Source organism: Triticum aestivum, chromosome 7A (assembly GCF_018294505.1).
Source record: "Triticum aestivum cultivar Chinese Spring chromosome 7A, IWGSC CS RefSeq v2.1, whole genome shotgun sequence".
In the NCBI taxonomy this organism is placed as follows: Eukaryota; Viridiplantae; Streptophyta; class Magnoliopsida; order Poales; family Poaceae; genus Triticum; species Triticum aestivum.
In genome coordinates this window covers 133,834,795-133,854,533 of record NC_057812.1, presented here as the reverse complement: position 1 = coordinate 133,854,533, position 19,739 = coordinate 133,834,795, and the positions used below count along the sequence as shown (strand labels likewise).

General features: G+C 45.0%; 2 protein-coding genes across 6 annotated transcripts; one reads left to right on the top strand and one right to left on the bottom strand.

Moving 5' to 3' along the window:
• The first annotated feature begins 3,384 nt into the window (after window positions 1–3,384).
• On the top strand, window positions 3,385–12,245 carry LOC123150790 (probable DNA helicase MCM9). Of its 5 annotated transcripts, none has more exons than XM_044570622.1 (21): window positions 3,385–3,671; window positions 3,744–3,846; window positions 3,935–4,064; window positions 4,183–4,321; window positions 5,026–5,092; window positions 5,304–5,478; window positions 5,611–5,710; window positions 6,447–6,544; window positions 6,719–6,784; window positions 6,939–7,031; window positions 7,929–8,045; window positions 8,166–8,238; window positions 9,349–9,415; window positions 9,517–9,598; window positions 9,934–10,055; window positions 10,285–10,379; window positions 10,634–10,743; window positions 10,809–10,856; window positions 10,958–11,110; window positions 11,439–11,566; window positions 11,693–12,245. In XM_044570622.1, the coding sequence occupies exons 1-20, from the start codon at window positions 3,502–3,504 to the stop codon at window positions 11,489–11,491; spliced, it is 2,061 nt and encodes a 686-aa protein (XP_044426557.1). In that variant the 5' UTR covers window positions 3,385–3,501; the 3' UTR covers window positions 11,492–11,566; window positions 11,693–12,245. The 5 variants fall into 5 exon arrangements, with proteins under 5 accessions (XP_044426557.1, XP_044426555.1, XP_044426556.1 ...); XM_044570620.1 differs by having other exon boundaries at window positions 3,396–3,671; window positions 3,744–4,064; window positions 11,693–11,800; window positions 11,947–12,245; XM_044570621.1 differs by having other exon boundaries at window positions 3,396–3,671; window positions 3,744–4,064; window positions 11,693–11,833; window positions 11,947–12,245.
• A 1,303-nt stretch (window positions 12,246–13,548) lies between these two features.
• LOC123154144 (blue copper protein) lies at window positions 13,549–14,721 on the bottom strand. Its single transcript, XM_044572935.1, has 2 exons — window positions 14,432–14,721; window positions 13,549–14,329 (listed from the first exon to the last, which is right to left on the bottom strand). Exons 1-2 carry the CDS (start codon window positions 14,598–14,600, stop codon window positions 13,899–13,901), a joined length of 600 nt encoding a protein of 199 aa, XP_044428870.1. The 5' UTR covers window positions 14,601–14,721; the 3' UTR covers window positions 13,549–13,898.
• Window positions 14,722–19,739: the final 5,018 nt, after the last annotated feature.

Genomic DNA, 19,739 nt, shown 5'->3' with positions numbered 1-19,739 from the left:
CCCAGTTCATACCATCGTACTGGTACATCGACCATCTAAACGGCCAGCCCGAGACGTAGTCGCCACAACACTCTGCCACCGGCCACCATACACCGTCAATCTCAACATTTTTTTCAACCGGGCTTGCCCCTTTCCACACTTTCATAACGAAAAAACAACGGTCTCAGAGAAAGTTCAAAGGAGGCGGGAAAGGGAGAAAGCAAGGTCAAATCATCGACAAGAAACCCACCCCAAGTGCTTGTCATCGAAACACTTGCTACGAGGCAAAAACCCATCGACACCAACCATCCTAATTAACAGTGCACAAGTCGTGCGGGAGCATGAACGTATCATAAACCAATCACTCGCGCAAGAGCGCAAAACGGACATAGACTGATATCTAGCAAGGGCACCTGGCTATATATCATCAAGCAATTTGTCGAGGCATCCACCAAAAGACCAAGCAACATTCTTCAACCATCAACCTAATTGAGTCCCTGAGCACCACTGTGGCCAGCAACACATGTCCTCATGAGACTCTTGGCATTGCTCCTCATCATCACCGGCCCTTGCTTCAGCACCTCGCGGTCCTCCATCTTCTGCAAACTTTCCCAATACTGCAAGGATGCACCGTCCGTGAACAAAAAATCGAAATGAGTTTTGGGGAGTTTGAATTCAAAGGTCGCACGATTACGACAATTCCAAATCGCCCTACACACAATAGCAAGCCCCACAAAATAGAACTATTCCCCACCCGAAAAGAAAGAGTAGCGCCATGCATAAATTGCCAGATATTATTAGGGCAGTGGTCCGTGCCAAACGCCCCTAACGTGTGCCACACAACTCTAGCAACAGGGCACATGAAAAACAAGTGTTGTGAGGTCTCTCTCTCTCTCTCTCCCTCTCGCACGCGCGCGCGCAACAAAACGGACATTTGGGATTCCCAGCCCTGTTTCTTCTTTTCATCACGTCCCTAGTAAGCACAACATCTTGAAATAACTGCCATAGAAGATTTATATGTTTAAAGCCATTCTACTATTCCATATCCAACGATAATCACTTTATAATGAACTGTCTAGGAGTTTATAAACTGATTTGGTTGTGAAAGTGCCTTTATTACCAAAGAACCATTTGATAACATCAGAAGTACCATCTAGTCTGAAACTAGTCAACAAGGATCTGACCGCGTCCCACTTGGACTGCAGATCTAGTCTCCTTCAAAAGAAACTGGTAACATCAACATGAATGCTTTTGTCAACAGTACAATCTGGGTAGTTACAATTCAAGAACATTTGAGGATATTTCTCACAAAAGGGAGATTATTATCAATAGGTTCTTTCCAAAGCCTAGGCACATTGCCAGCATGGTCCACCACTTGCCTACCTTTCATAACCGTCTCAACATACACCACCCATTCACAGAGTTGCAGTCGCCTCAACTCATCCGTTTGTCTAGGTCTGACCCGAGTTTGTTATACCTGGCAATGATGATGCTTTATGTCGTTACCTTGTTGAAGGCATTGCTCGAGCTCGGATATGCTCAGACTGGTACTTTAGGGTGAAAACCTAGATTATGGTCTTGTGTGGTTGGATCTGACGATGGCGGTGCTAGTGTCGTTCCCTTCCTGAAGACATTGCTATGGAAGAACCTCGTCGTTCATATGGTGTCATGAGATGATCGGTGAGGATATGGCATTATTGTAGTTTGCCGATTGCGGATCTGATCACTCTGGTTTTCTTTCTCCTTGTCTACGAATAGCATTGATCTTATATTTTGCTATTTGTTGGCGTGTTTTTTGCGTATGTTGGTATCGACTGTATACATCCTGGCTAGCTATGTAGATGCCATTTGAACGCATCTACCAAATCGATGGATTAGCTGTAGCATTGCACTTTTGGGAACTGTAGCATTGTTTTTTTGAGCTTTTTTAAAGGCAATTTTGAGGTAAAACTGTAGCATTGCAGAGTTGAGCTTGAGCACCCGCAAAAAAAAAGTTGAGCACCCGCAGTGCAGCAATTTCCTCAGAGCATCTCCAACAGCCGCGCTAAGCGCCGTGCGCAAAAAACCTATTTACCGCGCGTGCTGCGGCTGGTTTTACGCGCCCGCCTGCGCTGGCTCCAGCAGCCGCGCTATAATGCAGCGCGCGGGCCGCTCTAGCAGAGCGCAAAAATACAGCGCGCGTGACTCGCCGGCATTTTGCATATATGATATTTTGAACAAAAATGAACATGTGAAATTTGACACAAACAAGTTAATGAATAAAAGTTCATGCCTACAAGATCAAAATCATGCCCACAAGTTCATCCAACCAAGTTCAAATGCAAACTAAAGTTCAAAACATGAAAGACACATCAATCTTCATCTTCCTCGTCTTCGTCTTCGTCCTCATCTTTCGAAGACGACTCTTCCGCCTCCGAAGATGAATCTTCCTCCCTATCCTCATCACGCACCGCATCACGCACCACATCATGTGAAGCTCCGACGATGTTGGCAAGATCTTCAACGGCATCTTTATGGGAATGTGTGTGAGAAGGCACATCGAAAGACATTGCACCCATGGCGGCCGGAGGTGCACCCATGCCTCCCATGAGAGAAGCAAAACTCATGCCTCCCATGGCGGCCATAGCATCGGAGGGTGCTCCAAAGCCACCCATGCCTCCCATGGCGGCCGGAGATGCACCCATGCCTCCCATGGCTCCGAAGCCACCCATGCCTCCCATGGCGCCGAGGCCACCGCCACCCATTGCACGAACCAAGGCTCTTTTTTGGATCAAGACTTTTTGTTGGGCAAGATTGACATACTCTTTTTGCGCTGCATTGAGGTTAGATGTGTCCAAGAAGAGGCGGCGGCACGGGACGGCACCGGTGCGACGCCACCCGGCGCCGTGGTCATCCGCGGCGGCAGGAAGAGGCTGCGCGCGAGGCCGATGCTCGGCGGAGCTCCGGCGGTGGCGACGCCAGCGCTTCCCGCGCTAGGGTTTCCGGCGGCGGCGGCGGCGGGGGGGGGGGGGGTCGCGGCTGTACAGCGGGGTGAGCGGGGCGCCGGTGTGCGCGTCCATGGGTGGGTGGCAGGGCGCCGGCGCCGACGCGCGCGAGGCGTAGGACAAGGAGAGGAGAGAGTGCGGCGCGAGCGCTCGAGTGTGCCGCGCGCTGTAGCTGGCGCCCGAAATACGCCGCGCGGGTAAGTGTTTTCAACCGCGCGCCCAACCCGTTATAGCACGCGCGTCGTTTTTGCGCGCCCGCTGGAGCGACCCGCCGCGTTGCGCGCGCGCTAAAACGGCCTAATTTACGACGCGGCGCTAGTTTAGCGCGGCTGTTGGAGATGCTCTCACCCGTGAACCCTCGCGTAAAAGCCCAACAAATGACAGAACAGGGAGTCCCCAAAGCCCATCACGACCCAAGTCTCGGAAAAAAAAACCGAGCAGCGGGACCACCGTCCTCTCCCTTCTCTCCTCCGTGACGCCGCGGCCTGACCAGTGACCCCTAGCCGTTTCGCGCGGAAACCCCAAAATCGCCGCCCAAATGCCGCCGCCGGCGCAGCACGAGGAGTTCGACGCCGCCGACGGCGAGGCATCCAAGTACGCAGAGCATGCGCCCAAGCTCGCCGAGTTCCTCTGCAGTTTCCACTCCGACGACCTCCGCCACATCCTCCTCCACCCCGAGTCCACGCTCCACTTCCCCCTCGTCATCGAGTGAGTCCTCCTTCCCCACCCCGCTCCTCTCTTCCTCCCCAAACCCTAACCCCGTCCCGTCCGCTCTCGCAGCTTCGCGGAGCTCCTGGACTTCGACCCCGGCTTGGCCAAAATACTCTACAACGACCCCAAGGGCTTCCTCCCCTACTTCGACAGCGCCGCCCAGCGCGCCCAGGCGAGTAGATCATCCTGCTGCGCGACCGACACCTTCCTTCTCTTCGCTTCTATCCCCGCATTTCTCGAGCACTTTTTTGTCTTCGCAGAGTGAGGTGTTGTGCATCCTCAAAAAGTGCGAGGCGCTGGGTAATCCGGACGAGCCGAGGCCGTCTGCCGTGCAGAAGGGGTTCGTGCACGTGCGCGTCAACGTCTGCGGGTCGCCACTGGAATTCCCTGGTGCGCTCACGCACGCGCCTTTTGTGTCCGTTGTAATGCTTGCAAGATTGTTTGGTCACGTGATGTTTCAGTTGTTTAGGGGTTCCCTGATTTGGCGGTGATGCTTTCATTTTTGCAGAGTCGTCGCCGAGCATTGGGAAGGTGAGGGTGAAGCATAGGGGGATTCTGCTGACCTTGAAGGGGACTGTGATCAGGTCAGGAGGTGTGAAGATGATCGAGGGCAAGCGGTGGTACCAATGCAGGAAATGCAACTGCAGGTTTGTGATGCATGTTTCAGGGCTTAATAGCATACTAGTATTGTTGGCTACATATTCGAGCCCTTGCATATTAGTGGCTTGTCAAGCATAACTGTGAATTGCATATTAGCATAATTAAGTAAGTTTAGATTGTGATCTACTGACTAACATGGCTCGGTAGAGGCCTTTCTTAAGAATTTAAAGAAAGTTTCTTCTTGAATTAAAGGTGATACTTGATGGCCGTTTATGCAAGTAATTAAATATTTTTAGTTTTTTTTTCAGATCTAAATATTTTAGTTGTGCTGGCAAGATCGTTGTCATCTTCTGTTACATTGCTGGAGACACTGGCCTATTAATTACCATCTTCTTGTTACATAATCTTGTAAGCTAAAACCTGGGTGAGCACGTCTGCATCCGAGTTTAAGCTTCCCCTGTTTAAAAGCTTGCAGTGTGAGAGGCTTAACTTGTTTAAAAGCTTGCAGTGTGAGAGGCTTAACTTGTTTAAAAGCTTGCAGTGTGAGAGGCTTAACTTCTTTAAAGCAGCAGCATAGTTTTGAGGATATTTTTTAGATCATGGTTTTGAGGAAGTGAGACACATTCAGAGATTGCAGACTCCTTAACATACAATGATCTCCTTGTTACTTCTTACAAAGAGTGTTGAGTGCCATGGCTGTATGTTTGTATCATAAAGACACCTGACCTTAATTTATTTGTGTATTGAATAGGTTCCGCTGCTATCCTGAGCTAGAGGCTGGGAATCGTATAACTCTACCCGCATCTTGCCCATCCATGGTATTCCATTTCCTTTTTTTAATCGAAGGTAGTGTGATTTCATTGTGTGAGAAACAGTCTTTTGTTTTCTGGTTCTACCTATATTTGACAATGGTTTTATCCTCGTATGGCCAATGTACATCATCTATTGTTCCTTTTTTACATTTTATAACTGTTCGAGACTACTCAACTTTTGTTGAAGGAGCCACTAATAGTTTTGCTCTTCATTCAGAGTTCAAAAGGTTGTCAAAGTGCTTCTTTCCAATTGATAGGAGATAGCATAACCTGTCATGATTATCAAGAAATAAAAATCCAAGAAAGCGTGCAACTTCTGGATGTTGGGTCTATACCCCGTTCCATGCCTGTGATTTTGATGGATGACCTTGTTGATCTTGTTAAAGCTGGAGGTAAGTAGCTTCTTTAGGGTTTAGGGTTCACTCAATTCTTCTTTTGCTGGAATTGCAATCTAAATGTCCATCCATTGTTGATTTTTTGCGTTCTGTGGCATTGATATTCAGTCAAGTGTGTTCTTTCTCCAGATGATGTCATTGTTACGGGTATATTATCTGCAAAGTGGTCTTCTGATGTTAAGGATGTGCGTTGCAACCTTGATCCTATGTTTATTGCCAATTATGTGAGGTAGTTTATAAGTCGAACTATCCCCTCCGTTTCTTTTTACTTTGCATATTAGTTTTGTCTTAAGCCAAACTTTCTGAAGTTTGACCAAGTTTATAGAAAAAACAACAACATCCATAATACCTAATGAATATCATTAGACCCAGCATGGATTATTTTTTCATATTGTATTTATGTGATACTCCTTCTGATCCAAAATAAGTGTCACAGTTTTGAACTGGGTACTATAGATGTTGATATTTATTTTGGATCGGAGGGAGTATTATAGATGTTGATATTTTTTAATATTAACTTGGTCAAACTTTACAACGTTTTACTTAGATAAAACTAATATGCGAAGTAAAGAAACTGAGGGAATATGACTCTTTTCCAACCTAAGCTGTGTAAATTAGTAATAGTAGTTTTCTTCACATTTCTGAAGTTGTTGCAACTCCAGAAAATTTGTTGAATCGCTGTGATGTTTTTTTTAAGTCGTACTATGTTGGTTTTACGTTGAAAAAATATAATGGAACTCTTTTTACGTAATCGATACGTCAACATCTAAATTATTATATGGTCTCATGTGAAGGGACCTCCACAGTTTGTCACCCAAGTCGATGATTTACTTCCATTCATTGCACCATAGTTCCTTTTTGTATCATCTGCAGAACTAGTATGACGCCATGGACATCATCTGCTCAGCACTTCTTGGTTGCTGAGTTCTGAAGTTTGAACAATGTCTTTGTGCTGCGTTATACAGGAGAACTAATGAGCTGAAGTCTGGTATAGACATCCCTGAGGAAATTATCAAGGATTTCGAGCTTTTCTGGGCAGAAAACAGAGCTACTCCACTAGAAGGTGCTCAAGCCCCCCTCCCCCTCCTCCTTGATGTTTTCCAGATCAGCGGTCCAGATCTTGCGATGAAAAAAATTGGCCTCATAATTTTTTTCCATATCTCTAATTGCATCTAGAGTTTTTTTTGCCATTTAATCGGTACTACAAGTTATCTATTATTTCTTTTTGTGTATGTAGGAAGAAATAAAATCTTGAAAGGCATTTGTCCTCAGATTTTTGGGTTATTCACGGTAAAGCTTGCAGGTATGCTACTTTGTGTCAGTAAGCTATATTGTTAGTAATTCAGTATTGTTTTTAAGCCTCGTCTGGAAAGAAGTTAATAACTAATTTGTTCTTTTAAGCGTTCCTGCCAAATACTGTTGTCATTTTAACTATTCATGATATATTTAAATTTCAGTTGCTCTTACGTTGATTGGTGGAGTGCAGCATGTTGATGCTTCTGGAACAAAGGTTCGTGGCGAACCACATATGCTTCTTGTTGGTGATCCAGGTACTAATGTTTGTAATGGCACGTTTCATTGAGATATGATGAGTATATATGGCATTAAAAATGTCTACACCGACAATATGGTTTAGACTTCTGCAAAGTTTACATTGTAACTAGACTGAAAGTAGCTCAGGAGAGTGATAAGCCCTCCACTGCCTGCCACGAGAATTAATTACACATTCAAAATTTTGCATTTAGTATATACCTAAGAGACAAAGTACTTCCATATTTCACAGCAACAGCTGAATGCCCTCACGCTGCTGCGGAAATAATTAAAATAAAATCTTGGTCAGTCTTCATCATGACCACAAAAACTGGCTTTGAGATAGAATAACAAGGCAACTTAGTGACTTGCAAATAATAACTAAAACTGCAAAAATAATCATATGTCACATTTGTGCCCACCAGTCATGAATATTTTGGTAATAAATATTTTAGTTTTAGCTGATGATTGCAGATTAGTAGTAAATGCAAGGTCACAAGTGATGATGTTCATACACACTAAGTGACAAACAAATGCAATAAACATATGATAGACTAGGATCCTACTACGGCATATCATTTTGTTTTACCCTTAATTGTTGGAAGGACCCATGGATATGATGGCATGAGAACTAACTCACAGTCTATTTATGAGTGTGTGTAGCCTATGTGGTTGCAATTGTCACTCTTGTGTACCGCATCTAAGATTGGTAAATACTCCCTCCGTTCCCTAATATAAGACCTTTCAGCTATTTCAAAATATTGACTACATACATACTAAAATGAGTGAACATACATACTAAAATGTGTCTAGATACATACGAATCAAGAAAAAGCTAAAAGATCTTATATTAGGGAACGGAGTGAGTATACATTTGAGACAATTGTAATGTGTATTGGTGTTTCACTAAACTCCAGGTACTGGTAAATCCCAGTTTTTGAAGTTTGCTGCTAAATTGAGCAACCGTTCTGTGATTACAACTGGTCTTGGAAGTACCAGTGCTGGTTTGACTGTGACTGCTGTCAAGGATGGAGGTATATATGTTCGACGTTACCATTCCTCTCATCATTATATGTTGAATTTTTGGTGTTGTTTTTCATTTGAAAGTAGCACTAATTTTCTTGGTAGCAATTTTCTTTTGAATTCAATGATAGGTGAGTGGATGCTTGAGGCTGGTGCCCTTGTTCTGGCTGATGGTGGTTTGTGCTGCATAGATGAATTTGATAGGTTGGACTGTTTCTCTGGCTAATTTGCTACCCAGTACCTTTACTCACTAATACAATTAGTGCCCTGCGTCTTATCTGAGATTCAACAGATCCCAGTTCCTGATCACAACTGGCTTGACATTGTGAAAATATTGAGAATGGATTATTATGAAAGTTTATGTCAACATAGTCATATTTGAGATTCCTTGATGGATGGATTATTATGAAAATTTATGTCACATATTCATATTTGAGATTCGTTGATGGATCAGATCCTTGTATATTTAGCTTGAATGATCTCATTTGGACAATAAAAAGAAGATACATGCACTTTACTTGATAACAGCCTCCGCTTCAAATCTCCAATAGCTTGATAATAATCTGCAACCTCCACTTCACCAAAAAATGTGTCCAAAAATTTGCACTGTATGCCCATTTACTCTTATAGTTAATTCTTAGGAACTTCAAAATGTTCATCACAAACACTTTTGACTCCCTCATGTATATGAAGTCTCTCACTTTTCACAGCTGAAATGCCATAGTCCAGGCCTCATTTCAAAAGCCTATGTGCAATATGGACGCTTGCCTACTCTCATGTTCCTGTACAGTAGACACACACTGTAATGCGGGGTCAGCAGTACAAACTGTGGGACCGCAAGGATTATGCCACACACCAGGATCGCTTGTGGTTGGAGTAGAGATAGGATTGGTGTCCAAGTTTGTTATTACCTTTAATCAGTTTGTTATCTTGAGAAAGCATCCCTTGGATCAGACTAATTTCTTTTTCGGTTTTGATGCCCCTCTGTATAAAGATGCTTGGCCTATGAAACAACTTCCAAGCAGACACCCCTATAGCTCTGGAGTGCCGTGGCTGCAAGCCCTGGACTCCCGTCGAGTGACTGCTACCAGCCCTAATCCAGGAGCGCAGTGATCTCCCAGACAATATGCATTTGCATTTCAGTTGTTTTATTTGATGTATTTTCCATGCTAAATTGATAGTTCTTTTTATTGGAGTATCGCACGATATGATATGTTATTATTTAACGCTCTTAGCCTTATGCTAAATACAAGACTGTGTTTATGCCTCTATGTTTTATCTGATATAGTTTCCATCTGACATTCTCATTAATAGTATGCGAGAGCATGACAGGACAACAATACATGAAGCCATGGAACAACAAACAATAAGCGTTGCAAAGGTACCATGCCTCTTTCACTCAAAACAGTAAGCATTTAATGGGCCATTCATGCTCACTAGCATGCAATTTGATAAAGTATTATCACTTCTTTGCCTTTTCAGGCTGGACTGGTGACAACACTCAGTACAAGGACTACTGTCTTTGGTGCCACTAATCCAAAAGGACAATATGATTCAAATGAATGTACTGCACTTAACATCAGTATAGACATGCTACTTAATAGTAAAAGAACACTTGACAGTATTTCAGGCACCACGTATTTACTTCTGCAGTTCTATATTATAATAGCTCAACATTTAGTCATTTAATCTGTGTTACAGTTGAGACTCGATTCAATAGTGGCATGAACAATAGACTACCACTACAATACCATCACTGTCTTTAACACTGCATATTAGCACATTAGTAAGGTTAATAATTTGATGGTGCAATCAGCTTAATGATATTTTAATCATTGTAATTTCTTTAGGTTCCTTTGAAGGATTTGCATAACCTTTTGAAACACTTTCCATTTTCAGCCTTATCCGTGAATACAACACTTTCAGGACCATTGTTGAGTAGATTTGATATAGTTCTTGTTCTCTTGGATAAAAAGAACCCTAAGTTGGATGGTATAATTTCATCTCATATATTAGCTCAGGTACGGTTTTATTTCTTTTCTGTTGAGCTTGGTCTCTTGTGTTGCTTCTTAGATAAGCTTACCCCTGTTTGGAAATATGGAAAATGGCCAAATTTCTCTCTATTGCATAATTGGAACATATACAAGATGTGGGCCTCACTATCAACTCTATAAGGATGCACATAATATAGCAGTCTGTCATTTTGGAATACACTGCTCTATTAAGCACTATCTTTTTGAAATTATGTAGAGCACCAAAGCAGAAGAAAACAAGGCCAGTGACGCTGCCGTAAAAAGCACCCAACCTTTGGGTATAAAAGAGTGGACACTCCCCTGTTTGAGAAGGTAGATAGCCAACATGACAGTGTTGAGCTTAGAGACTTGTGCTCAGAAAGACAAGTACATGTGTTTCATTATGTTGTACTTAATGCTCAGACTTTTTTGTTGCCTTAGCAAGTGCTATTTTGTCAGGTCATGTATAATAAGCAGCTGAAATTTTCAAGTGTATTTGACTTGTTTGATTGTGCTGTTTACTGCCGAGATTTTATTTTTCATTGTCAATGCTGTATAATGATGCTTGAGTATTCTATAAATCACAGGTATATCCACTATGTAAAACAGCGGTTCAAACCGGTGCTGACAAAGGAAGCAGAAAGTGTTATCTCAGGCTATTATCAGCTTCAGCGGAGAGATGGAACACATAATGCAGGTTAGCAGAACATTTATTTTTCCTTAAGAGAGTTTTGCAGCTGCTGAAAACTTGATTTTGTGCAGCGAGGACAACTGTGCGTATGCTTGAGAGTTTGATAAGGCTGGCACAAGGCATGTTCTGTCATTTCTAGTGGATCTTTTCCCCTTTCAGATATGTTGTTTGATTCACATCTCGCCTCATTCTCACAGTTCTATATTTGTCCATGTCGTAGCACACGCAAGATTAATGTTCAGAAATGAGGTTACACGGCTTGATGCTATTGCTGCCATATTATGCATTGAGTCCTCCATGACAATATCTGCAATCATAGACGGTGATGGAAACGCTCTGAACTCCAATTTCCAAGAGAACCCTGATCAGGAATGTATCCTAAAATATGATTTAGAACCTTATTTATTCAAAATTATTTAAGGTTTAACCAATGAAAACTTGAATGGGCGTTTGCTTAGTGTTTTTTCTTTTGTTTTGCTGTTCTGGCCTATTATCTAGGGTACTGCCATTAGGGCAAACTAGGATATACTTTTCCATTCAATTTTAATTTGAAGTTAAGCAGTATTTTTCTGTTATCTGGCTCGTTGCTAACTTGAAATACTTACATCAAGAAATGCATCGTTGTAACTTTAGATTATGTGGAGTGTGTAGGGTGATAAGCAGTGTTCCCAATGTATTTGTTTGTCTTGACATTTTAATAGATATCAAAGAGGAGCAGAAAATTCGTGACAAGCTTGGGGATTACCTATACTAATATCTGATGCATCAATACGGAGACCAATGAGCGTACACGCATATCATCTGCAGTTCTGCATAGCAATATGATTAGGTGATCCACTCTGGTTTTGAATCATCAACTGCTATGTGTCTTGGCAGTCAATCACAATTGCTAGGTTAGGAAGACTAAATGATACTACTTCCTCTTTAAACTAATGTAAGATTTTTTGGATCACAGAGGGAGCACCAGCATGTCCTGCATACTGGCACAAGGCGTTAACGCCAAATCTGTCAGTGAGTGGTTGAGTTTTTTTTAGCTTGTACCACGGCAAGCTAAAAGAACAAAGTAAGAATAGCTGCTTCTTGAGGAACATGATACGTAAGCTAAAGCAGTTGATGTGTAGCTTTTCCCTTGATAAGTGAGATTCAACGAACTGCTACTATTTATGTTTTTGTTTTGGTATGGCACCTGTTTTAATCACCCTTTTGCAGTTTTGTCAGATATGCCAAAAATACATGTAATGATGGTTGCTTACCACTCTGATGAGGATTACACATTATGAATCTTCTCACTCAAATTGCAGCAAACTGGCTCGTTGAAATCAGGCTATTTCTTTGAATCAATGTCAATCTCGTTTGTTTGTTCTTACATAAATGGAGTGCTAAAGTTTGAAGATGTATACTTCATATGGTTTTACCCGTTGTCTTGTAAATCTCTAACAATTTGGTAGCGCTGACTCTTGTAATTATGCAACAAGCAAACCATATATAATATATCATTAGTGTTAGAATCCACTGGGTCGTTATTTTTCCTCATTTTGTTCTTTCTATTGTGGATATATTTGCCACTCCCTTGATTGATGAACTAAATATGTTACTACTTGGATCTATGATGCCAGACAACGACTAGAATGGAGTCTGTAGAATCTTAGTTTCTAGAATCCTAAGGCCGTTTTGGCAGGTCTTTGACCGATTAAAGTTCCATTTCAGAGAGAGACGGAAAAAATCAAAATTTATATTTTAAAGTTTCAGAAAAATTCAAAACAAAATTCCATGGTAACTTAATAGATTTCCGCATGAACGTGTAAGAAATATTTTTGAATTTGTTGTGATTTGTAGGCTGTAAAAAAAACAAAAATCCGGCCCAACAACAAAAAATATTGGCCCATTCTAGAAATACATATTTGTCTTTTTTCTGTACGCCACGTGTGAAAGTATTTGGTTTTGAATTTTTGCACAGATGCAATACACATGTGTGAAAGTGTATACAAACAATTTCAAATCTTTTCACCTTGTGGAAATTTGTATTTTGAAAACGAGCTCCGTGGAGCTCGGCCTCCAAAAGCCCTCACCCAAGGTTCTAGTGCTACAAGCAGTATGGGTGTTGCTACGAATGTACTGTAGCACACCTAAAAGATCTGAACTTTCTTGAAATAAATTGTATGTTGATATGTGTTTATGATTCTATAAAGCTTCAAATCCAATTTGATATGTACATGGAGAACCAACAAGGCAAATTTAGATATGACTATATGGCAGTGTCTGAAAGTCTTAGTGGTAGGTGTTAATTTCATTCTTGTAATGGTTTCGGCAATCAATAAGAATGGCCGTGCATCATAATGATGCAGAGCCGGGCGGTTTCAGTCTCTTTTAGGGAGAAAAAAAGTGACATTCATAGTTGGATTTGTCGAGGATGTGGCGTCGAACCGTTGGCTGGGCAGCTGAGGTTGCTGCCAGCCCACCTGAGTTTGAGTCTGGCTCGAACGCGCGGTGCTCGCGGAGTTTCTTCTATAAAAAAATGCCAATGAGGGTTAGCCCTTGGGTTGGTCTCATTTTTTTATAGTTGGATTTGTCTTTTGTGTAGATCAAGTTTGGTATGGAATTTTTTGGATTTTTATTTTTATTAGTCGATGATAGTGCTCACTACATTGAATATTTGGAAGGAGCCTAACGCGAGGGGTTTTGCAGTTTGCACTATGTGGGGCGTCTTTTTTCTTTTTGAAACGTATGTGGGGCGTCTTGGTAGCCAACCATCCAAGATGAATGACGAAACCGGTTGTTCATCGGTACCTTGGGGCCATCAAAAGAAACCTCTTCAACAACAACCGATCGTGACATGTTTCATACGCCACATGAATGAATTATATGAAAAGAAATCACACGTGCAAATCTGCCTACAGATAAATGATCCGACACTCACGTGGCACAGTACAAAGTAGGCAAAAATACGCGACAATGACATGAATGCGATGTAAAAAAAAAATCATAACATAGAATCCAAGGCACCCAACCACCGTGCCAACCACAACAAAAGCTAGTCCCCTCCGTCAAAAGAAACATGGCCTCCTCGACAAACGAGAAACGACTGACACGATCGATGAGCTGATCGACGACATGCAACCTAACGTACAGCACTGCACTGCCTCCACCCTGGCCTCGCCCGTCTAGAAGAGCCCCGCGGCCACAAGCCCGGCAATGGCGCCCAGGCCAGCCACCGCCGTGGCTCTGAGCCCGGTGGCGCCGGATTCCGACTGCTTGGCCGGCGGCGCGAGCACGGTCGCCGGGGTCTTGGGCGTGGCGGCTGGGGTGGACGGGGACGTCGGGGTGGTGGAGGGGGTGTCGGGGGTGTCCGGGGTCGGGGACGCCTTGGGCGGCGAGGCGGCGGCGGCGGCGGCGGCGACGTTGACCACGAGCTTCATGCCGTTGCTGCAGTGGCCGGTGACGCCGCAGATGAAGTAGTGCTTCCCCGCGGTCTTGAGCGCGACGGTGGTGGCGCCGCTGCCGTCGCTGCTGAGCGCGTTGGCGGCGGAGCAGGACGCGTAGTCCGCCGCGCTCACCTCCGCCACGTTGTGCGCCCCGCCGGCGTAGTTGAACACTGTAAATTTTGCCGTGCGAGTTCGTTCATCAGTAAATGCGTGGCAAACTAGACGAAAATGTTACTAGAAAAGTACGTGGCCGGCATGTACTATATACTAACCGAGGGTGTCGCCGACTTTGATCTTCTTGTCGCTGGCCCAGGTGGTGTAGTCCGCGCCGGTGGTCCAGCCGGAGGTGTCGCCGACGGTGTACTTCGCCGCGGTCGCCGTCGACGCGCAGCTCACGAGCAGCAGCGCGGCCAAGGCCAGGCACCTGCCACCAGAACCCATCTCACCAGCACCTGAAGTCCTCAACCAACCTAACCGGAGAGCAGATTGCACTAGCAGCGTCAAACAGTCAATGCGTTTCTCTCTCTCGACCAATGGATCGACCGATGGCAGAGGCCTGCGGGGGTCAGGGGCTTATATACATGGCATGCACACCGGTTAGCGACGGCGACGTGAGGGACGACGGTGCGCGCGCCGCGGCAGCTGGGAGTTGGTGAGCTCGGTGGTTTCCGTTGGGGTTGGTTGGGGGTAGGAACCACCTTTTCCAACGCCTCCGCGATCGAGTGTCCGCTCGATCGACGGCGTCTAGACATCAAATGTGCCTTAGAAACGACTCCACTCCAGCTAGCTAGCTGGCTACCACTGTCTTCAACGCCAGCTTTCGCGGAAGTAATATCTTCTCTCGATCTTGAGAGGAAAAAAGGGCGCGTGTTTTTCGTGGTCGCAAAGCTTGCCGGAGTGCCAATGCTTACTAGCTACCATGAGTAGTTACTTTTGGCTGGCCTTTTCAGCTCAGACATCTTTCTCACGTACGATATTCTTGCGATCGAGATCTACAGAGGAGAAGAACGACGCCAACAAGATTGCCATACCAGAAATTATATATTTGCCATCTTTTTGAAGGAGGATCAGTGTACGTGCGTGCGTACGCTGTACGCATCGTTCGGCCAGCTCCACGTACAGTACACTTGTGGTGCTGGATCAGCTGTAAGGTAGAGAGTAATGGCGGTGCAGTTGTAGATACGTTTGGCGAGTGCCGTCTCGGTTCATCGGTCGATTGCTCAAGGTACCTACCTTGTGGATAAGGACGTCTCCAAGCTAGTACTTTCGGATGTTAACAGGCCTAACCAGCAGTAGTAACTCCTAATCGTTTTGTGGAAGCAAAGCCTTTGAGGTGGATACATCCGATTTGCTGGCCTTATAGCAACTGATCAATGGAGAGATATCGAGGCGGCACAGTGAAATGTGGCCGATCAAAACTCCGCGGATAAGTCTTCTGTGCTGCCACTGGTAGAAAAAGGGCCTGTTGTCTCGATTCGTAAGGGCCTTTTGTTCCGGTTCTGGAACCGGAACTAAAGGGTCGGTACTAATGCCATGTCCCTTTAGTCCCGGTTCAATCCAGAACCGAGACAGATGGGCCTGCACGTGGCCTGTGCGCGGAGCCCAGACAGGAGACCCTTTGATCCCGGTTGGTGGCACCAACCCGGACCAATAGGCATCCACGCGTCAGCATTTCTGTGGCTGGGGTTTTTGTTTTTTTTGAAAGGGGGGGGGGGTTTGGGGGTTTTGGGGGGTTAATTTAGGTGTTTCATATATTGTGTTAGCTAGCTATAATTAATAGAGAGAAATGTCCTCTCTTATGTCCGTGCTTGGTCGACGCTACGTACTATACATATGTATAGAGAGGACTAGACACGCTAGCTAGCTAGTAATCAAACGAAGGAAACAGAAGATCGTCATGAACATATATGCATACAGAGAGAAGTGATATCGACCACCTCTCCTTCTCCGAGAGATTGGTCGAACAACAAGTTCTCGTATATCTATCCGACACTACCGGCTACATATATACAATAATTATCTCTTACAAATATAATCATACGGACTCAGGGTCCACATAGAATTCTCCGTCTTCAGGGATCACGTGGTCAAGAAAGAATGCCGCCAATTCCTCTTGAATTGCTCGCATGCAAGCTGGTGCTAGGAGTTCATCCCGCTTCCGAAACATCTAATTTAAAGAAGGGGGTCAATACATATATATATATATGAATGAATGAAACTCAACACAAATGATGGTAATAAAATAAAATTGTGAATGTTGTTATTTACGTACTTCATATTGTTCGTCAGTGTAGCCCCGCTCACAGGTCGTGTGGCGGATGGACTCGCAAACGTAGTATCCACAGAAATCATTCCCTTGTTCCTGCCACAACCACTTTACAAGAAATAGAGGTCAATCAAACTGATAAGCAAGAATGCCAAATGGTATTGATGAAACTAGCGCTTGAATGACTAGTAGATGCGCGGAACATGCTACTATAGTACTTACTTTCGGGTGTCTAAATTGCAGCTCCTTCGGCAGTCCCGGAGCTTTTCTGGTGAATTTTCTCCAAACCCTGCCGGACAAAGAAAACAATTACTTGATATATCAGGAAATGAACAAAGTTGCTGATATGGTGGATAATGATCGATTTAACTTACTTCTCGAGTATTTGAGTCATGTCTGCATAGTCCTGGGGATCTTTTCGTCTTGAGTCTAAGACGGTTACTAGTCCCTGCTCAAGCTTAATCTCTAGGAGAATATAGTGGAAACTGCACACGCATGCATAACTCATCAATTACATTACTATAACCTTGACTAATATATAAGGGAAACCGAATACGCACAAGACAGTAACACTCACTTGAAGTTGTAAGGAAAGAGTATTATATCTTTGTTTTCATTTATTACGAACGATCGTAGCAAGTTGGCCTCGGTAGCTGCGGCATGAAATTTAACCTGAGTTGCATCTATGAGATATGTGTTAATGAACCCAATATCACCGACTTGTCTTTTCTTCAATTCGGCGATCTTCAATCTGCATAATATAGTGAGGATGATTATAAATACATGCAATGAAAGAGCTGAGCTATATAGAGAGACTTAATGACAGAAGTAGTACTACTTACAGACAGTAGCAGGCGACCGTTGTTTTATCGAGGGCCAATTGATTGAAAAACTGATAGAACTCCTCAAATGGAACAGGCAACAGTTCAATTCCAACGAGGTCATGCTCCTTTTTAACTTTCACATACAAAGTACTCCTCCCCCAGAGTCTCTGCAGATTTTCAAGTACCAATCATGCAATCTTCGCATCATCGTTGATAGAGATCTTTCATCTTTGACGAGAGGCTTCCCGTACTCGTATCTTTGTATCTGCACGTCCGTGGGTTCATAATGTACATCGTCGGGCAGGTAATCTGCAAGATTGCTATAACCAGGCACCATCCTCGGATCATTAGTGACGTTGTGGCTAGGCACCTTGAGCGGGGGGCACGATTGCTTCGCTTGTTCGCCGAGCTGGGCAATTTGTTTCCCAGCTCATCGTTCTTTCAGCCTTTGATCACTGACAGTACTTCCCGACCGCTCCGCTTCGGCAAATTCCTTTCCAATAATGCGCTCATAGTTTCCTTTCGGCGAAGACTTTGGTGGTTTTGTCAGGGCAGCCAGAGTGCGCTTCGCTTTCACCGGATCTACCTTCTCCTCCGGAAGTGGATATCTCTTTGCTTTCAACCCTTGAAACCAGTCATCCACTTCGGTTCGTGCAATCTCGGCGTTCTCCTCCGGGGTCCTCTTGTATGGTAACTTCTCTGGAGTCTTCAGAGAAGGACCGAATCTGTATGTCCTCCCGCCTCTGGTTGTACTGCTAGACGCCGACCGAGCAGACGGAGCGATTGTCTTCTTTACTTGCTTACGAGGCGGAGGAGAAGGACTACGACGCGCTGGAGCAGCCGGAGCGGCAGCAGATCTCTTCCGCCCTTGCTGACGAGGCAGAGAAGGAGGAGGCTGGCTGCTCGGGCATGTCGGTGCATGCGGAGAAGGAGGCGGAGTGCCGCCACGCGCTGGAGAAGGAGCCGGTCGAGTGCCCTGATCATCACTCGCCGGAGGAGGAGGCGGTGGAGGAGGCGGAGTGCCCTGACTTGCCGGAGGAGGAGGAGGAGGAGGCGGAGGCGTCTAGTTCGGAAGGTTGATGAGCTCCTTCCACCATAGGCATGGAGTCTTCAGAGCAGACCCCAGCCTAGTCTCCCCTTCACCGCTAGGGTGGTCAAGCTGGAGGTCCTAAAATCCCTCCGTTATTTCATCCACCATCACCCTAGCATATCCTTCTGGAATCGGCCGGCAGTGAAAAGTTGCGCCGGGTTCAGTAGGATAAACAGAGCCAACAGCCGCCTTGACCTTCAAATTCATCCATTGCGTCATAAGGTGGCAATTTTGAGACTCCGTGATAGCATCCACGGGATAGCTGGCAGGAGCCGTCAAGGCATGCTCCGGCTGAAGCAGCTCGGTGGAAGCCATGCTGCTTCTGCGCTGAGATGGCGGGGTAGCTTCGGGGGAAGCTTCGACAGTACGTTTGCTGCGATTTGCTTCTCGTTCCTCTATCGCGTCTACCTTTGCTTGCAGCGCCTGCATTTGGGTCTGCTGCACTTTTTTCCTCCTCTCATGGGATTTGTAACCGCCTGCGTCCGGAAACCCAACCTTCCACGGAATGGAGCCTGGCGTGCCTCGTGTCCGTCCAGGGTGCTCAGGATTCCCGAGGGCCATTGTGAGCTCGTCGTTCTCTCTGTCTGGAAAGAACGTCCCTTGCTGCGTCGCTTCGATATACTGCTTAAGCTTCTTGACTGGTATGTCCATTTGATCGTTCATCCAAATGCACTTCCCTGTTACAGGGTCCAAGGTTCCGCCAGCCCCGAAGAACCAAGTCCGGCAACGGTCTGGCCAGTTAATTATCTCTGGTTCGATCCCTTTATCAACCAGATCATTCTCAGTCTTGGCCCACTTAGGCCGGGCTACGAGGTAGCCACCTGACCCCGTGCGATGGTGATGCTTCTTCTTCGCAGCATTTTGCTTGTTTGTCGCCGACATCTTCTTACTTTTTTCCGATGTCTTGTGGGCCACAAATGCGGGCCAGTGATCTCCGATCTTCTCATATCTGCCCTTGAATTCTGGTGTCTCATCATTTTTGACAAACTTATTCAGCTCTTTCTTCCACCTCCTGAATAGTTCTGCCATCCTCTTAAGAGCAAAAGACTTGATTAATTGCTCTTTAACTGGGTTCTCTGGATTATCCTCTGGCGGTAGGGTGAAATTTGACTTCAGCTCAGTCCAAAGGTCATTTTTCTGCATATCATTGACATAAGACACCTCAGGGTCTTCTGTAGCTGGCTTAAACCATTGCTGGATGCTGATCGGGATCTTGTCCCTAACCAGAACCCCGCACCGAGCAACAAATGCGTTCTTTGTTCGGATGGGTTCAATTGGTTGGCCGTCGGGCGCGATTGCTATGATCTCAAACCTTTCATCCGAGCTCAACTTTTTCTTCGGGCCTCGTCTCTTTACCGAAGTTGTGCTCGATCCAGAGGGCTAGAAAAAAGAACAAAGAC

Coding starts and splice junctions, on each gene's coding strand:
- LOC123150790 (XM_044570620.1), top strand. CDS start 3,569: ATGCGCCCAAGCTCGCCGAGTTCCTCTGCAGTTTCCACTCCGACGACC. Junction 8,239..9,348: donor TGCATAGATGAATTTGATAG/GTTGGACTGTTT, acceptor TCTCATTAATAG/TATGCGAGAGCATGACAGGA. Junction 10,380..10,633: donor ACACTCCCCTGTTTGAGAAG/GTAGATAGCCAA, acceptor TATAAATCACAG/GTATATCCACTATGTAAAAC.
- LOC123154144 (XM_044572935.1), bottom strand. CDS start 14,600: ATGGGTTCTGGTGGCAGGTGCCTGGCCTTGGCCGCGCTGCTGCTCGTG. Junction 14,330..14,431: donor CAAAGTCGGCGACACCCTCG/GTTAGTATATAG, acceptor CAAAATTTACAG/TGTTCAACTACGCCGGCGGG.